Source organism: Toxorhynchites rutilus, chromosome 3 (assembly GCF_029784135.1).
Source record: "Toxorhynchites rutilus septentrionalis strain SRP chromosome 3, ASM2978413v1, whole genome shotgun sequence".
In the NCBI taxonomy this organism is placed as follows: Eukaryota; Metazoa; Arthropoda; class Insecta; order Diptera; family Culicidae; genus Toxorhynchites; species Toxorhynchites rutilus.
The window spans coordinates 145,843,681-145,862,976 of record NC_073746.1 but is presented as its reverse complement, the minus strand read 5'-3'; the positions used below and the strand labels follow the sequence as shown (position 1 = coordinate 145,862,976).

General features: G+C 37.5%; 1 protein-coding gene across 2 annotated transcripts in view; it reads right to left on the bottom strand.

Annotated features, from left to right (window-relative positions):
* LOC129775525 (sushi, von Willebrand factor type A, EGF and pentraxin domain-containing protein 1) overlaps positions 1 to 19,296 on the bottom strand; it is a 47,919-nt gene that overhangs the window by 27,001 nt on the left and 1,622 nt on the right. For both annotated transcript variants that reach the window (XM_055780360.1, XM_055780361.1), the window contains exons 2-5: positions 1,885 to 2,054; positions 1,519 to 1,801; positions 1,265 to 1,456; positions 1,023 to 1,199 (exon numbers count right to left, since the gene is read on the bottom strand). In XM_055780360.1, coding sequence (XP_055636335.1) covers positions 1,023 to 1,199; positions 1,265 to 1,456; positions 1,519 to 1,801; positions 1,885 to 2,054 — 822 coding nt within the window. The remainder of the gene's footprint in view (positions 1 to 1,022; positions 1,200 to 1,264; positions 1,457 to 1,518; positions 1,802 to 1,884; positions 2,055 to 19,296) is intronic.

The window sequence follows — 19,296 nt, the reverse complement described above, 5'->3', positions numbered from 1 at the left end:
CTCAAGAGTAAACGTTTGCTGAATGTAACATACTCATGAATCGAAAAGAGTGAATAAATCTGGAGTGTGGTTCTCGTGAGTGAAAGTGTGTATCGAATCAGGTATCCGACCAGGATTTTCACCACTCACCCCTAAACTGTTGTTTTATTCGAAAAGATGATGTTTCAACACATGTGAGTCTTGTTGAGAAAAAAATTGTGCTGCGAGAACCGTTGATTCTTTTATTTTTTAATTTGTATAAACGAATTACACGTTTTCTAAATGTTCGAATCATTGGTGACAGCCTCTATGAAACTTCCACCTAATGGGCGTGTCTAACTGGGGAATCAAAACGAAAACCATAAATTCTTCAGTTTGGAACTTTCAACGGCATTGAGAGACGAATGTGCAGAACACAATTTTTGTTAGATATAAAGTTCTTCCAATTATGAAACTTGATAGAATCTTGACAGGCAATTATATTAGTTTTCGTAACAATGAAACATCATACTAAAAATGTCGCTTCAGACCTTGAATGTTTGACACGCATTGTTTGAAGAATAGTGCTATATAAAAATCATATGGATTTTCGACAGTGGTGTCATCTATGTTGGACCGAAAAATCCTAGAACGAAGAGACATTCGGAATTCAAAATTTGATTGAAAATGAATTGAAGAATTTATTTGTAAAATTCACGCAATGGCCTTGACGTGGACCAAGTGTCAAACAGTGATTATGCACCATAACGAACATGCCATCGATGTGAGGCTTCGAGTATTGTCTCAAGCACAGAAAGTATATTGTTATATAGTTTCAGTAGACTATACATTTAGTAACAAGTTAACACTTTTGTTCAATATCTAGAATGCAGAAAATTTTGTTCATTATGATTCTAAATTCCACATAGACGTGGGAAGCATTGATTCGATAAATGAAGAATGTTATTGTCCAAACAGTCCCATTGTTTAACGAACTCTTTCCTTCCATGAAATCATTCAACCTCGATCTTTGCGGTAGCGGTCTTTGCGGAAATAATACTCACAGACACAGGTGGGAAGTTCTTTCGGGGTCCACGATCCATCCGCTTGACAGTATCGCTCAGCTTTACCCACTAACTCGTACCCTTCACCACAGTGGTAGGTTACCTTCCCCCCGAAGGTGTAACTCTCTCCCGAGTGCCACCCATGGGCTGGATCTGGAGGCTGGCCACAAGAACGAGCTGAAAACAAACACATACGAACCACTCAATAAAATAGAGAAACTCATGTCGGAATGATAACTCACGTTCACAAGATATATCCGGTCCGTACCAACTGGCTTGTCCGTCTACGGCAAGACATTTGGCCCGAGGAAATCCAGCGGTGGCATATCCAGTGTGGCAATGATACTGAACCGCCGAGTCCAAATCAAACGTTGCTTGCTCCGGAAGCGCAGAATGTCGAGCGTGTTCAATTGTAGGTGGTTGGAGGCAATATACTGAAATTGTATTGTAAATTCCACATATGGACATACAGTATAATCGATGTAAGTAATCTTACTGTTTTGTTTGCAAATTGGTTCACTGCCCGCCCAGGTTCCATCCGCCTGACATAGTCGACTTTGTAACCCAACCACGTGATACCCATGAGGACAAGTATACACTGCGCGCGACCCAAAATGATTTCCAGACACGGTAACCGCTCCTGTTGGCGGTTGTTCCAATGCAGGACACTCGCGGTCAGGTTTGATGCAAGACATTCCACAAGCTCCATCACAGAGACATTTCTTCTTTTTACTCTTGCAATCCTCATCTGACGAACATTTCCTCAGACATTTTTGCCCCTAGAAAAACAAGAAATGTCTAAAATGATCGGAAAAACATACACGAAATCATAGTGACTCATAGCATTCGGCGATGTTCTTACCAACAAAGTTGCCTGCTCCTCGTCTCGCGGACACTCGGTCGAGGGTGAATTCCGCGGATTCTTGTAGACCCGCCCATCATCGTCCGCTTCGGACGAATCGTCGTCTTCGTCCCACTCCGAATCATTGTCGTCGTCCGCCTCTGTAGCCACTGACGTTGGAATGCAATAGGCTAATTAAGGGAAGGCAAATTAAGCAGATCGGGTGAGAGAGATTAGAATGTAGGCAATGCAGTCTGAATTAACCATCCTTCTTCGGTGGGTGGGGTGTGTATTTATATTTTGGCGGGAGCGATGATCTAATTTCGTTGCTGTAGTGTCGTGTGTCCTACGACTTGCGACGCAACGACTGTCATTTATTTTCATCTTTCGGTTGAGGAACTCAGTCACAACAGCTTGTAAGGAATGTTGTGGAAAACAGTTTTTTTCTCGTCACAAAAATTAAACGACAGACTTGTTGTGTACTGTACAAATATTACCTATTTTTATACCACCCAAAAAAAAAAGGGAACCCAATTTGTTACAATAAAAACACCGAAACGGCGGTTTATAGCGGAAAGATAGGCCTCATGATCAATGCAAAATCAATTGATTCCCACGTGCATTCAAGTACTTCGATTGCAGTTATATTCATTCGATACCTACGTAAACAAGTCATATCAAACTACGACGGCGACACGTCGTCTCTTCTGCGACGGTTCAGCTTATGTCTAAAAATATATCTTTATATTATCGCACTATGCCAACGTCTAGTCACAATGTCTACCCGATCTTTCTACGTGATGCGTAGGCCGTGTTGCGTCTTGCTCGCACGGTTTTCACGGTAGCAGCGAAGCGAATCTGCAAACGGTGAAAACTGAGCTACACCCAATTTGTAGGAGCGAGGAAAATGTTTATTTTGGGAACCGGTCGCGTACTCTAGCCTGCGAACCGGTGGTCTGATTTTCACGATCATGGGACGTACGGAATCGCTCGCGGAGACGGCACGTTGCATGCGACGGCTCCAACAAGTCTCGCCACTGCCAGACTCGCTGGCAGCGCTAATCGTCAGTAAGTGGTACGCCTCGAATCTCTGTAGAAGTTTCCTCCTTCAACGAACCGAGCGAACGAACGAAGCGCTTGTTTTTATCCGTTTCACGCAAAATTTGTTGCTACGGTTGGCACTATCAATGCATAAAGTCGTCGTGATTTTTGCCATATCTTTGACGGATGCGTAAACATGCAATACCTTGCAACTACACTGATCTATTAGTGATAGTATTTTGATATGGTTTTACGGATATCTGAGGGAGCAATGGGTGAGACAGAGTCTCCCAGTCAATTCTTGACAGATCCATGAACTTTTGGTCTGATGTTGTCATACTGTCTCTTCTCCCAACCCGATCGATTTTTCTTCAGAGCTCTGTTCAAAAGTATCAATGGTAATTGATACCATTTACCAGTGACAGTTTCAAACGACAGGTGCATCAAATTGTTTCGAAATTTCTCGGTCATTTTCCACGGTCATTATCATCCAAATCAAAGCCGCGGTAGTCAAACTTTTTTCATAAGGGCCACAAACAGGTGTTAGTCATGGTGTCGCGTGCCGCAAATAAGTAAAGAAAGGTGGTGTCCAAGACACGGTTGTTAGCATAGAAATACGAAATTATTGCCGGTGAGAACAAACATTAAAGAAATTTATTGATAAAACACTTTGATACAAATATTCGAAATTTTTATCTTATATATACGTAGTTTTCTAGTACCTCTTAGCAAACAGAAAGAAACATCTCAGGAGACGCAGAACAGCAACAAAAAATCCGAACCGAATCTATTGTGCATCTAAACAAACTTTCACCTTCAGTTTTCTACCGCTGAAAAACACCTTACGCCAATTCTAACCCGAAAACAATAATTGAAATCACGAAAATTGAATGATCGATTCAATAAAAATACAAATAAGTAATTCAAGATTTATCAGTCATTCAGCTAGCGACCGGACGGCAACACGGTTTTCCAAATGGTATTTCTCAAAGTCGAGTTGTTTAGTTTGATTTTTCAAATTGGTCTTTTCCAAGGCTTGAGGCGAATGAACTGAGAAAGTTCTAAACCTCTATAATTCAAAACAACATCATTACACCAATAAATCATAACACACTCCTGAATTCACGAAAGCTCCCTTCAGCCAAAAATAAATATAAATTAGATTTTTAAAATTCATCTAAATCTCTAAAATAACTCTTCAGTCAAACGTTTTAGTGCCCCCAAAAAAAAACAATGGGGTGCGTTGTTGTGTAGATGCAGTTGAAGATAGTTGATTCATGATTCACTATTGTTCTCGCGAGACCAATATACGTAACGCACTCAGTATCTATTTGACAACGCATAAAATCAACAATTCGTGCAATCTTCTCGGTATGAAAACCGACGACGTACGTCCTATTTAATATTTCTTCGATTCTGCTGTACCCTATGCTTGCTTCTTGCATATTTTGAAGATGCATTCTGTGGCGAAAAGCAAAATCACTGTGTGCGTGTGTGACTTAAGCATTGAAAAAGACTGCTGTCTGATAGCTGGAGCGAGACGGTTTGAATGATGATGATGATGTTTTGAATTATAGAGGCTTTAAAATTCATCAGATCACTCGCCTCTAGCCTTAAAAAAGGCCAACTAAACTAAACACTCGGCCTTGAGAAAGAACATTTCGAAAGCCTTACTGCCGTCTGGTCGCTAGCTAGATGACTGATTAATTGTGAATACTGTAATTTGAAATCCCGAACGGCTTGTTTATACTCAATGAATAGAATACGGCGGAGCTGAGATTGCAATATTTTCATCATCCATAGAACGAATGCTGCATTTACATTTCGAGTGATCAATTTCGCTCGTTTTTTTTATCTGTATTATAGTGACTTTCAACTCATTTTGGCTGGTTCGTCACTTTTACTACCATTTTTGGAAGAATGTCGGAAGTGAAAATTGAACTCGTGACCTTTAGCGTGAGAGGCATGGATGTTACCACTACGCCAGATCGCCTCCACTAATTTCGCTCGTTGATTTTATTTGGTTTATTTCAGTCGGCTTTAACCTTTCAGGTCATTCGCCGCAATTTTGCTCTTCTGATTCGCTGTGATAATGTACCTCGTTGATACATATTCGGCCACGATAATACGATTGAAAATGTGTATTCTTTCAGTTTTCTTCAATTTAAATCATTTCACATGCCAAATATGGCTCAATTTGCTTGATTAGTTCTCGAGTTGTTCAGCCGAATTCAAACCAACAAATTTTTTTTCTTGAAGCTAATAGGTACCTTGTTGAAACGGCTTGAACCCGTTAGTGTAAAATGTGCACATTCTGAGTTTATTAAAAAATAAACTTGGCCCACTCTTACTGAACGGATCAGTGAAAAATGCTGGATCGCAATGATCGCAAAATGTGCTATTTTAGAGTGCGGTTTAGACTCTAGTGATGGCTATGAACTCGAATTTGACGATTCTATTAAGGAATACTGTCTAATATGATTTAAAATGGGAAGTATATGCTTTATAATGCAAGCCGTGCAATCATTCTTGTAGCAAATGGCAGAGACTGTTATGCTGAACGCAACCAAATGTTTACGCGATACTAGATGTTTCTTTACAATTATCATACGTCAATGTATTGCCAGAGAGTAGCTAATATTTCTGAGAAAAATATTGAACGAAAATATTAAACGGTGTGAAAAGTGCACCCTTAAACCTCCACATGCCAAATTTCGTTTCATTTACTTCATTAATACTCGAGTAATGTAGAAATTTGTGTTTCATTTGTATGGCACCCCTTCCTTAGAAAGGGGGAGGAGTATCTAACCACCATAGAATCATTTATTGCACCCTAAAATCTCCACATGCTAAATTTCGTCGCGTACTACCGACTTTTTGCAGCGGTTATCGGTCCGATGGCGACCAAGCGCCATAAAGTGCTACAAAAGTGCCGGAATCTAACCCCGCTTTGCACCCGCAGGCCTTGGTGCCTATAGTTGTAGTCATAATTGTACGCGATTATTTGTCCGAGCGAAACGGCATCACTGCAAAGATTGCTTTTTCTCTTTCACCCTAGATTGTCAGTCGAGTACACTGAGAGAAATAATTAGTAAATATAACGAATTTTTTGGTAAATACTACCAATCTATAGTCATTTTCGACCGTACTAATAAACACATATGTCAAGCAGAACCATGATTCGGAAGCCCAATATCGGCTACATTTTCTCGCCGAAAATGCACGTATCAGAATTATATCCTTATTATACATCCGTATTGCCTTATGGGAACAATGAAAATGGTTAATACGCGCTTTTCTCACCAATTTTCAGATATGACAATATCCAAGCTTACTAATGTTATCGAGTAAAATATACTAATCTCTGGTAGGGATGCGGGTTTGTTGACAATATGTACAAAAAATTTGTACATTCTACTAATTTTGCATTACCAAATGTATTTAGTAGTTTTCGACCGAGGATTTTTCTAAGGGTAGACAAAAAGGAACGTTTCAGAAGCAGGTAATTCTCGCTTAACTCTTGAAAAGGTCCTATGTAACAAAAGTAAACAAATCGAGTTAATGGATGCACGCTCTTAGTTTTCAATCATTGAATGCATTACAAAAACAATCGTTCACGTATCTATCTTCTTCATCTTTTTATCGCCGATACAAAAAATATCCAATGTGCAGATCCGTATTTTAAGCACTCGGCTGTTACTTCGGACTGCCACTTTCCCCCGACGTTCGGAACGTCCGAAGTAACAAAGCAGTCAAAACAACACAAAGTCGTACTTCGGTCGTTTTGGGTTTTTGTTTCTTACAGGCGTTGTTAGCGATTTCAGTGCAATTCAACGAGTGATAACAACAATAATATGTCTTTAGAACGAAATGCTGATATTTGAATTGCTGTTTAGTAGTTAGTTTCAGATTCGCATCGTGCAACGTAATATGTCCAATGTGCAAACGCGGCAGTCAAAACGTCCAATGTAACATTTTTCGTTCCAAGGCTTCAAATTTGAGCTCAAATCACTGAACAACAGTTACGATTGGTTTTTCAGAGTTATTCTTGGCTGCTAGTGGTGAAAATAGCGATAGAGATCGATACCTTTCAATACAATTCGCAGATTAATGTTCGGGTCTTCAACTTCGTTTTTCTCGAGTTGACGAAAATGTTACATTGGACCTTTTCAAAAGTTACGCGAGAATTAAATTAATCGAATTATGAGAACTATTATGCTTAAAATAATTACTTGTACCTATTTTATTCCAGAAATGTTCACTTTTGGTCATTATGATGAATTTACTTGGAAATCTAACGGAATCGAATGGAAATATGGAAATTTTGCCTCCCACAAACAGCGGGTTGCGAGGCTCGTTCTCATGTGGAGTGATGTATCCGATTGTTCGGTTGTATTAAGATCACTAAAAATCAGATAGAACCGCGGAAAATGCCTCTCGTAATATTCGGATACCAGCAGAAGCAGCCGGGAGCATCAGCATCAGACTCAGCTAATTTGGTGACCAAAGTGAAACCTTTCAAAACCAACCCGGCAGCAGCGAATCCATGAAAAACATCACAACAGGAAGCTTCCACCACATGTGACGACATTCCAAAATTTTTCTTGATAGAAAACAACTCAAAGGTAGATTTCAATGAAATTTGCTTCGAAAATAATAAAATATCGTTTTCATCAGTCCCAATTTTAGGTTTACGCTGCCATACTGATGGTATTTGGAAATGTCCGAACATTGGAAAGAATATTGAATGGCATAGTCATTCCACGAATTCAGGAAATACTCATTATAACATACAGAGAAATGAGGACTTTTCCATGCGTAGATGAGAATGCAGCTAATTTATCTGAACATTTAGGTGGCTTATAAAAAAGCGAAAAGGTATCAATAATCAGCAATTCTATTACTAACTTTTGGTGATCTGCTCGATGTTGTTTTTCTCATATAATGGTCGTTTTACAGGCTCTGGAATAATGTTGATGGATATTGGTGTAGATGATAATGGTGTACTATTGCAGTTCATTCACTGTGCGGGTATGCAAGTATAGACGACTATTTTCTTTTTTTGATTGTAATTTTTCTTATTCCAGATCACTGAATGAACAACCAAATTGTTCTTAAAAGGGTTACTTTTTCTATGTTAAAGTTCCTGTAGACAAAACAAACAATTACTATAGATGAAATAACTTTCTTTCGATTCCTAGTGTGAATTACGAAAGATCAAGAACTGGCGATTATGTCGCTACAGAAGAATGCAACGTCTACAATATTTAAAAAAATTATAGGAGGTTGTGTCCAAGATACGACCGCATTGTTGACGTAGAACTATGCTGTTATATTATAAAAGTCGCTTGTTTAAACCTTCGGATATTATTCTATAATGCTGTGAAATTTTAGAAACAACTGCTTAGTAGAATAATCTCTGAAATGTTTTTTTCATTGTAGAATCAGTTGACGATAATTGACTGATGATTTATTCTTGCCTTCGCAGAACAATACACTAGCTGATCGTATGTCGCAATTGATTTCATGTCAATGCATTGAAAATTTACCTCCAACGCTATTCCGGTGGCCTTTTTCGCAATTGACATAGACTTGCCTTGAAACTACTAGGAATATAAACACTTCTCATCATTTTGCGCTATTCTCAAAAGAAACACTTCTGTTTATATTACTGGCCTCGAAAAAAGTTGCATTATTTCTCATACTCGAGATAAGCGCAGCTGTCACCCTTAGTGGAGGAAGTTTTGCTACTGGCAAGCGAAACCTAATCACATACAAAATTCCAGAACGACATTCACTTTCTTGGTGATTAAACAAGCCAAATAAACTCTTTTTTTTTAATATCAACAACCTCGAAAACAGTAGCATTGCTTCATTATGATCAAAACTAGTGCAAATGCAATCCTTGTTGAAGGCAGTTTTTCGACTGGCACGCGAACCCAAATAACTTATAACATTCCAGTACGACATTCAAGATGCTTGGTATTCCCCAAATGATTTTTTGGCGGAACGGAAAACAAACAATGTTAACTGCTTGGAAAAAGACTGAATTATGCCACACAGCTTGTACTCTGCTGTAACACCCATCGATGCGAATTCGCTGATGAGTTTGTCAAGAGCAACCGCTTTCACTACCAACGGGGGGAGCTTGATTTTGGCTTGGGTAACGGCGTTTACATTTTCGACCGACGCGCTGAAGTCGCCTGCTTCGCTGTTGTTCGATGCGAAGGCTCGATTCAGTGCGAGCGCTTTTCACTGCACCAACATCGCGTGCATCAATAGATGACGCTTGCCTCGAAATTTTATTGCCCCTGACAATGCGTTCATTTTTTGCAGGGCTCGAGCCAGCCTTCCTCTTCTTCTTGCTCATCACACACTATGCGAAGCATCCAATTTATCACGCGGAAAAAAACACACGATACGAATAACGCATAAAACGAACTGGAAAAACCACACGACAATATCCAAGTTGAATTACCACTGGTGGGGTCCAATCTTAGATCGAAGCGCAGCGAAAGCAAAGTGAACCGGATTGCTCAACAGTCCAATGAAAATTTGCCTCAGCGAGATCCACTGTTTATACTCTAGGCAAAAATTCCCCTTCATTCTTCTTCTTTTCCTTTGTTCACGGAGACTTTAAATCCTACAATTTCCCCTTCGTTGGTCGTCGATAAGTTGCTCGTTATTGACAGCTCTGTTCGCGAAAGCACACAAATGGACAGAACAAATGTATGAGGAAATGGGAATGCTTCCAATTTTCATCAATTTAAACCATATACAGACTATGGGATTGTAATGTATAGCAAATCAAACAAATCTTAAGGAATTTCCGATTCGTTTGGTATATGAATCGCCAAAATCCGTTCGCGGCAAAAATAGTTATTAACGTTAACTTTATTTCATAAAAACGTGACCTGTTTTCTAATTTGGCACCCTTAATGAAAGACGTAGTTCTACGTCAAAATTGTAATGGGTTGTATCTAGGACACGACCGCAGTTTTCGACGTAGAACTACGGAATTATATTATTCAATCCACTTGTTTATCACATCGAATATTATTTTAGAATGCATCGAAATTTTAGTAATGTCTTTTCAGCTATTTAATCTTTTATTACTTCAGTAGACTCGAAAAAGTCGAATAGAGTCGAAGCTATCAGCACTTCTCGTTTGTTTGATTCAACTCGCATCAGACTTTCTCCTTCCTTCCCACTCAAATATCGATCACAAACTATGATCCCTTTTTGCTCCTATATTCCGCTTGAGATGTGATCGAACCCCACAACATGCAACAGTAAGACAGTTCTGTTCGGGAATACACACAAATCGACAGAACAAATGTATGGGAATATGAGAATGCTGCCAGTTTTCATTAATTTAAACTGTTTAGGAATTAATGGATTGTATTCTATAGTATATCAAACGAATCTTAAAGAATTTTCGATTCCATTGGTGTGCAAAGTATCGGAATTTGTTCTCTGTGAAAATAGTTATTAACGTTAACTTTATTTCACAAAAACGTGACCTGTTTTCTGAGTTGGCACCCTTCCTGAAAGACGTAGTTCTACGCCAAAAAATAGCATCTAAGTTAATGCATACAAATGAACAGATACGTGACATATAAACCAATGCCCAATGGCCAATGATAAAATAAGTGATAACAATGGTTTTCGATTTATGTATACAGTAAACCCTGTTTTTGTGCGATTTTTTTGTGCGATTTTTTTTTGTGCGGTTTTTTGTTCTTGTGTGGTTTTTTTTTTGTGCGATATACGAAAAGAAGCACATTTGACGAAGTTATCGTCCATTTAGTTTTTTTCGATGGTTTATATGCAATTCAGTGCAAAAAAAAGCATATTTGCGTCTCAATTGTCAACTTCTGAAATCATTCCCCTGCTCCCATCAAATGCTCTAAGTTTTTCTAAGTTTTTGCATGACATGATTTCTAACAGCAACACGTTTCGACATGCAACTAAAAGCAAATAACAGCCACGCGCAACCGAAAAGGCATCTGTCCTATCGCAAAGCAGGGAATCAATAGGAAATTGAACAGTGAACGGTGAGAATTTGAGTTATTTTCTTGGGGGAAACTTTTTTATGCGGTCCCTATCTACCACACAAAAAAAGTATTTTTCAAAATGTGTACCGAACACGATTTTTTAAAGCTACTGGCGATTTTTTTGTGCGGTCCCTATTCCCCGCACAAAACAAAGTTTGCCTGTATATAAAGTCAATTGTATTTCAATTTGAATTGCATTTTTTTCTTAATAAAACAAATAATTTTCGGTATATTTTGTCTCCATTTTTGTGTTGGAATCAAAAACAAATTCAACTATAATGATCGAGCAGTTTTACCACCGGTCGACGTGGTGCCAGCTTGGCTCAGTTGTGGTCCGTAATTGGTTGTCAAATACGAAGGATAGGTCGACACAAGCGTTTGCACGATGTCGGTACCGTTGTTGACACCATTTGTTGGAAACAATCTGGCACAACAATGTAGCACACCACGTGTGCCATAATTTTGTTTTTATCTTCCATCAAACAGTACTTTTGATGAATAAAAAAACAGATCACAAAAATCTTTTTTTAACGAAACAATGTTAAAACACTAGAACACCAACTATTAGGAATGTTGTTAGTAAATGAGAAGTGATTTCGAATTCTAAGTGGCTAGAGCTTCCTTAGGGTTCACAACATTTTCTGCAAACTGATCTCCCGAAACACCTATTCAGGGGTCGGAGGTTATGCGTGTACACAAGTTGCATGAAATTTCTCTAACGAATTATCCCTCGGTCTGAAATGAAATCCAGGAAATATCCCCGTATGATATGTATGACGGGAACAATTCGTCCACATGAGCCACCAAATACCATCTTTCCATCCATTGTCTTATCTTATGAACATCTTTCCATGGTATTCAAGCATAAGGAGATGACTTATCTAGTCATATCCAGTTGTTTCGAAAATTTCTCGGACCGGTCCGGTTGTTCAGAAAGTTCGTGCCGCCATTGTTCCTGGATAAACACCACATTCGATAAAAGTTGCGGTCAGGTTGTTGCATTCGGGTATTTATTACAGTCGATTGAACGCCATTCGGGTAAACAATAATACATACAATACAATAATAAATACATCGTCTGTCCAGTCACCGTTCATTGAACCACAGTCGAATATCGAGATCCAGCTTCGTCGAGTGCTTGAAAAGCCGGGTTTACAGAATCATTTCGTTTACCGAAGTGAACAACTATTGCATCCATCATAACCACGCAGTAGAGGTGACCCTTCTGGCCACAAATATCATATCCCTTATCACTCGATTATCAAGACTAGTTCAAAGCTGTACCAGGAATACTTGAGAAAAAGTGCAAAATGCAATTTGCTTGTTATGGACATCATCTTATATTAAACACAACGAATGATAAGTCACAACTAAAAATGAAAAGAACACATGAACCGATTTGAGAAGCTGTATGAAAATTGTAAAAAAAACACTGTCGCATAGTCGAAGCCGCATCAAAAACAAAAGAAAGGTGAGTGATCTAGTTGATCAAAAATATATGTCTATGAAAAACACGAACAGCTGGTACAATTTGGATCTTTTACGCCTTAAACGTAGGAGGGACAAATGGTACAAAAGATTTTGTAGAACAAATAGTGATAATCATTGTAACATGTACACGATCGCGCGCAATAAATATTCACGATCGATCAAAAAAACTCGTTGTGAATATTTTCAGAGGAAGATTGATCAACATCAAAACAACAGTAAAGAGTTATGGAGAATTTTGAAATATTTGTTAAGGCCTAGTAATTGCAAACCGCGGACCATAACCTTTAATGGCACATTAGAACAATCTGAGCAAGTAATAGCATCCAAATTGAACAATTATTTTGTCAACAGTGTTTCATTGATCAATCAATCCATTGAACTGGTCGATGAACCTGATGAAATAAAACAGCCGGTTAACAGTAGTTGTATATTTGAGAATTTTCACCCAATTACGAACTTAAAATCATTTGCTTCTCATTAGAAAAAACGGCTGGAGTAGATAACGTAAATGCTAGAGTTGTTCAAGATTGCTTTCATGTGATTTGTCACATCCTGCTGGACCTTATTAATAAATCATTGATAACTGGGCATGTGCCTCAAGTATGGAAAGAGTCTTTAGTTGTACCCATTCAAAAGGTTGCTGTAGCGATTAAAGCCGAAGAGTTTCGTCCCATCATGTTGCACACGTTAGAGAAAATCTTGGAACTTGTTGTTAAAGGCCAGCTGTTGGAATATTTGAATCGTAATTCTTTGCTAATACCAAAACAATCCGGATATCGGGAAGCTCATTCCTGTGAAACCGCATTGAACTTGGTGTTAGCAAAATGGAACGAAAAACTAGAAGATAAAGACACGATTGTTGCTGTTTTCTTGGATCTAAAGCGCGCTTTCGAGACAATTTCTAGGCCCTTGTTGTTGAACACAATTAAGCGCTTTGGAATTACGAGTACTGCATATAAATGGTTCGAAAGCTATTTGTGTGACAGAACTCAACGGACTATTTTTAATGATTCAATTTCCAATCCCGTAGGGAATAATCTTGGAGTACCTCAGGGAAGTGTATTAGGGCCCATTTTATTTATTATGTACATCAATGACATGCGACGAGTTTTACGATATTGCGATATTAATCTTTTTGCTGATGATACTGTGTTATTCATTGCAGCTAAGAATGTATATGAGGTCGTTTTACACTTGAATGGAGATTTGCATTCTTTAAGTAGATGGTTGAAGTATAAGCAATTAAAATTGAACATAAATATATGATAATCACGCGAAATCGCATAAATGAAAACGTCTCTATTGTAATTGATGATGAGACCATTGATCGCGTTCGGGAGATTAAATATCTCGGCGTGATTATTGATGATAAACTTAAGTTCAATACTCACATTGACAATATCATCAAGAAAATTGCCAAGAAGTATGGAATCTTGTGTCGACTAAGAAACGATTTAACTATTTGCAGTAAAATACAGCTATACAAATCAATCATCTCTCCTCATCTGGACTTTTGTTCTTCCATTTTGTTTTTGGCCAATGAAACACAAATATCGAGATTACAGCGCTTGCAGAATAAAATAATGCGTTTGATTTTACAATGCAATAGGTTCACTTCCTCATATTTGATGCTGGACGCTTTGCAATGGTTATCTGTGAAGCAAAGAATTGTTTATTTAACTATGGTGTTCATTTTTAAAGTAGTTAACGGTTTGCTGCCTCGATATTTGTGTGATCGAGTTGAAAGAGGAAGTGACTTTCATAGATATAATACTAGAAACGCGAATGAAATAAGAACACCACTTTTCTTAACATGTGCTTCACAAAATTCTCTATATTTTAAAGGAGTAAATGTTTTCAACTCGATGCCAACACATATTAAACGTGCAACAACACTAGCGGAATTCAAGAGAAACTGTATTTCACACGTTAAGACTGTGTTTTCCTAACAGCTGAAAGTTTTTTTTCAATTTTTTTTATGACAAATATTTTTTGACTGACAACGTTTTATACGAACGGATATCTTAACGTGAACAGTTTTTTTGATTATTTTTTTTGTTTTTAATATTTTCAACCTGACGAAGTTTTTTTAAACGGATTATATTGTTTATACAATTTTGAACAATTTTTGATTTATGTTATATTTTTTGTTTTCAATTTGTATTCGTCTCTATTATGTCTATCATGATCTTGGTGATGATGGACTATTTTTATTTTTTGTTGTTTTGTATTAGTTAAAAAAATAAAAGTAGTCTACAAAAGTTTGAGCCCCGCGCGCGTTTCACAGATATAAAGGTTATAAAGTAAAAGTTTTTTTTTAAGAGCCGGTCTAGGAATTTTTCGTAAATGAAAATTTCTCGACTTCTCTGGATGAGGATATTCATTGTCTATCCAAAACAAGGCTGGCGGTTGGACTTGTGCTTTGGTGGACCAATTGGCTGCAAGAGTCTAGTCGGGACCGTATCGGCTCTGTGGCGGACACGACTGGGTATCGGCTTGGGTTGTTTTTGACATTGCAATACTATATACGAATTTATATCTGTAAATAAAATCAGTTCGTTTTCTTTTGTTAAACTGGTTTCAATGCTGAGAAAAATAAATTATCTTTTAGATAACTCGTCTTGCTCAAACATCTGTAGGGGAAGGAGGCAGGACCATCATCATCATCATCCAATCTGCGTAATTTTCGGCTTGATTGTCCGTATGTTTAAAAATACCATGTTGTAGCTCAGTGCGTCACAGGTCAGGTGGGAACTTCTAAATTATTTACGCCACTTCACGCGTGGTGAAGGGTAGAGCTGTGTGGAGTCCGTGTGTCGCCGATTCATAGGAGGTAAATAGCACGTACGCATCTCGTCTAAATACGATCTAGCACATGAATCATATGCATTTGTGGGTGGTTCTACGTGAGTGAAATATTGCGCAGCATGTAATCTATGGCACGTGTGAGTAGCATAATTTATAGACATCGTCGACTCATCGATACGAAGAGCCAAATAACTTAAGAGACAGAGATTGGAAAAAAAACATTGATATTTACGTCATTATAATATTATTTATTTATTGATATTTACGTCATATTATTACGTCAAAATGACGTTACTGGAATACTGAAAAACATGTCAGGTGGATTCTATGGCTGATGAGTAGAATTTGTTTAACCCTGATCAAAATAGTGTGTGTTTTTATAGAGGTTTTAAGCTGGGAACACTTATTGATCTGTTTAATTTGGTTTTCGATTTAATTATGAAAAGACGTCCGCGAATCGTACAAATTTCTTATGATGGTTTCAGTTTGAAAAACCTAAGGTGTTCTTAGTCCATTTAAAAGAAATTATTACGAGCAATCAGAGATCAACATTTATTCTACAGAATAGTACGCATCGCCAGATATATTCTGCAGTGCGTGACAACGTTTAATGCGCTTCATGGGTTGGTGGAATAATTTATTCGTTTCCATTCACAAATTATGTCATACAGAATGTAGCAGTCAAAAGTGACCACTACAGGTCTACCGACTTTTTGTCGGTAGACCTGTAGTGGTCACTCTTCGATCCTCTTTGATGTGGAGGATCTGTGGCTTCAACAAGACTGTGTAACATGATACACCACGCGTGCCATAGTTGATTTTTTGAAAGCAACGCTCGGTCAACGAATAATTTCACGGATCCGTGACTTGACCTCCAAGATCATGTGATTTAACCCTTTGTGGAAGGAGCCTTTGCGAGTGTCGCAAACAGTCTATAATTTCATTGAGAGGCAACTTGACCTTTTGGGCTAGTATCACCATGCGCATGTTATCGTCTGCTGTTACGTTTCTTTACAACAACCTTCTCCAACTCATCGCAGCCACGATTTACTCATAGATGTCATTCTCTATTGTAACAATTTTCAACGACACGTCTTTTACAGTGCTATCATAAGACTTACTTTTTGTGTAGTATGGCACCTCAAAACCCTTGGCATACGTTTATTAACAAAAATAGTTTTTAAGCAGATACCTTGAAGTTATTGTCCAGTACAATTGATTTCATTTTTGAACGGTTTTATTAAGCTTGCCCTATAATATGTTTGTAACATGTTTGTTTGTAGCGCTGATCCACACTAATAGAAATTAGACCCCCTTTCTGGCGGAAATGGCGGATCACACATTTTCTCAAAACCACATCAATATGGGTTTTCCAAAACCCCATCAATATGGGTATCAAATGAAAGGGCTTCACTAGTAGAATACAGTTATTTATGAAAAATGCGAATCCTTAATGGTCGCCACCACAAAATGGCGCCATGTACATTTTTTTATTCAAAACTCCATCGATATGGGTATCAAATGAAAGGGCTTCACTAGTAGAACACGGTTATTTAGGAAAAATACAAGTCCAAGATTGATACCACTACAAAATGGCGAACTACATATTTTCTCAAAACTCCATTTATATGGGTATCAAATGAAAGGGCTTGACTAGTAAAACACGGTTATTTATGAGAAATGCAAATCCAAGATGGTTTCCACTACAAAATGGCGGACTAACTATTTTCTCAAAACCCTATTATTATGGGTATCAAATGAAAGGGCCTGACTAGTAGAACACAGTTATTTATGAAAAATTCAAATCCAAGATGGCTGGCACTACCAAATGGCGAACCACATATTTTCTTTTCGTTGGATTTCTATTATCCACAATTAGCGACTTCATCGTATGTCACACGATTTTATTTTAGTCTTATCAATGCCCTAGACTAATGAAGAAAAGGTGTGATAACTGCTAACTGCTACTTGCCTAATTATTTTCCAGCTTTTAGTACATTATTATGTTTAATCACAATGAAACCGTTTAACTTAAAAAGTTTTTTTTCACCTATTTCTATAATAAGGTTTTAGAACTCCAGTACAAGTGTAATTCTTTCACTTCGTTTTCGCCGTCAAAAAACAAGTTCAACGACAAGAAAATCATGACCACTAAGAGATAAGTTGTACAAAAATGACAGGTCCATCAGTGTGTCGCAATATGATTCCGGTCGTCCTTCAAAATAAGAACCGAATTCCGGAAAAGGTAAGAATAATGTTGTCAATTGCTGTTGCTCAATTCTTAAAATTAAAAAAAAAGACCCGTCGGTTTAGCTGCAATACAGAAAATCGTATACTTCAGAAATACTTGTAATTTTATTTTTCCAACAGGCGATTTCGTATAACATTCCCATATCTGACGTGATTTCAAAACAAGAAGCAAATTATTTCATAGCGAGTGACGAACGGTTTTAAAAAAATCTGGGAGTTTTAAATCACGTTGGGTAGTCTTCAAGAATCGAAGATTCTGGACCATTCAAAATCGACGCGTGGATGAAACAGGTTCATTTTATTTAACTTTTTGTTTGTTTTGTGAAACCAGCTTAACATGCATGAATGAAAATGACATTGATAACACCGCAGTATCGCTTGGTGCTGCTGATAATAAATTACTTCGTAAGGAAATTACAGTTTCAGAAAACGAGCAACGAGCATTGACGGTTCGATCGCATTTTCGGCGCTTCAATGCCTTGTTTGTGACGTTCTCAATACAACTTACTCCTTGAATTTTTTTCTGAATATAACCGGAATAAAAATAAGCTTCGAAATCGGCTCAGCAACGATACGATGAACGTTATTTTGAGTTCAAAAGATTTGATTAAACATGACAGCTATGTGTAAGCATCATCAAACACACAAATGACTTGCAAATGTAACTGCAGTATTTAAAGTAAATGAATGAGTATTTTTTTCATTCCAATAAAATTATTTTTTTCAACAATAAATATTTTCGATGGTACAGATTTTTGATACAGATTTTTGGTACAGAATTTTGGAAGAAAAAGTACAGATGGGAATGATTTTTAACCCCACTGGTATGGATTAAAATGTGGCAACACTGGTTGTGGGTATAAAGACACTAATCATTTAAGCAACTTTGCATACTTGAAATCTTCAAACAAGAATTAGATTACTTTATAACTCAAAAACTAAAATATCTAAAAAATACCAGTCAAAGTATGTAATATAGGACATTTTTTAAATTTTCATGAAAAAAATACCTACAAATAAAAAATCCGGAAAAAATATTATTTTTGAAAATTGAAATTCATTTTGCTCAAAAACTTATTTTTAAAAATTCTCGAAACAAATTTCATGAATAGTCAAACGCGCGAATTTACACACAAAAAAATGTTACGAGTAAAAGCATTAATTTCCCCGGAGTCTACAAAAATGCCATGTATTCCAGAAACCAGATAGAGAGTTGATGTATTCGACAAAAGTTCATTTTTCAATAAGATTAAAACTTTGTCGAAGGTAAACCTCATCGGCTCGTCATTTTAGTAGTTAAGTATACTTAAAGCGCATTTTTAATGGCTGAATACTGTTTAACTACAGACGTTACAAATTTCATCGAGGAATGCAAATTAATTATTATAAACAGATTGGATTATTTTTTCTCGAAGTTTTGTCACTTTCTTTTTTTGTTGGAGCGGTGGTCTTAATGTTTTGTCCGACACTGTAATCAAATTCCTCTGGGTAATAACTTGTAATCGACGGAAACGAACTCGAGGTGGTAAATTAGTTCGCCACTTTGGCCAATCGTTAAGGTCCCTTTTTTACATGAGTTAAGCATTCCCACTATATTTAAAACGTTGAGCCCCGCGTCGGTCTCTAGGGGCCAACGTTGAACTTTTTGGTAGGAAGGTGCTGACTGACTGGGACTGACAGTTACAAAACATTAAAATGAAAAAACATATGCGGTTTGCTTTCGAATGTTTTACAAAATATGAACTGGGACCGACACTGATATTGTGCAAACGCTCTTGATGCGCGC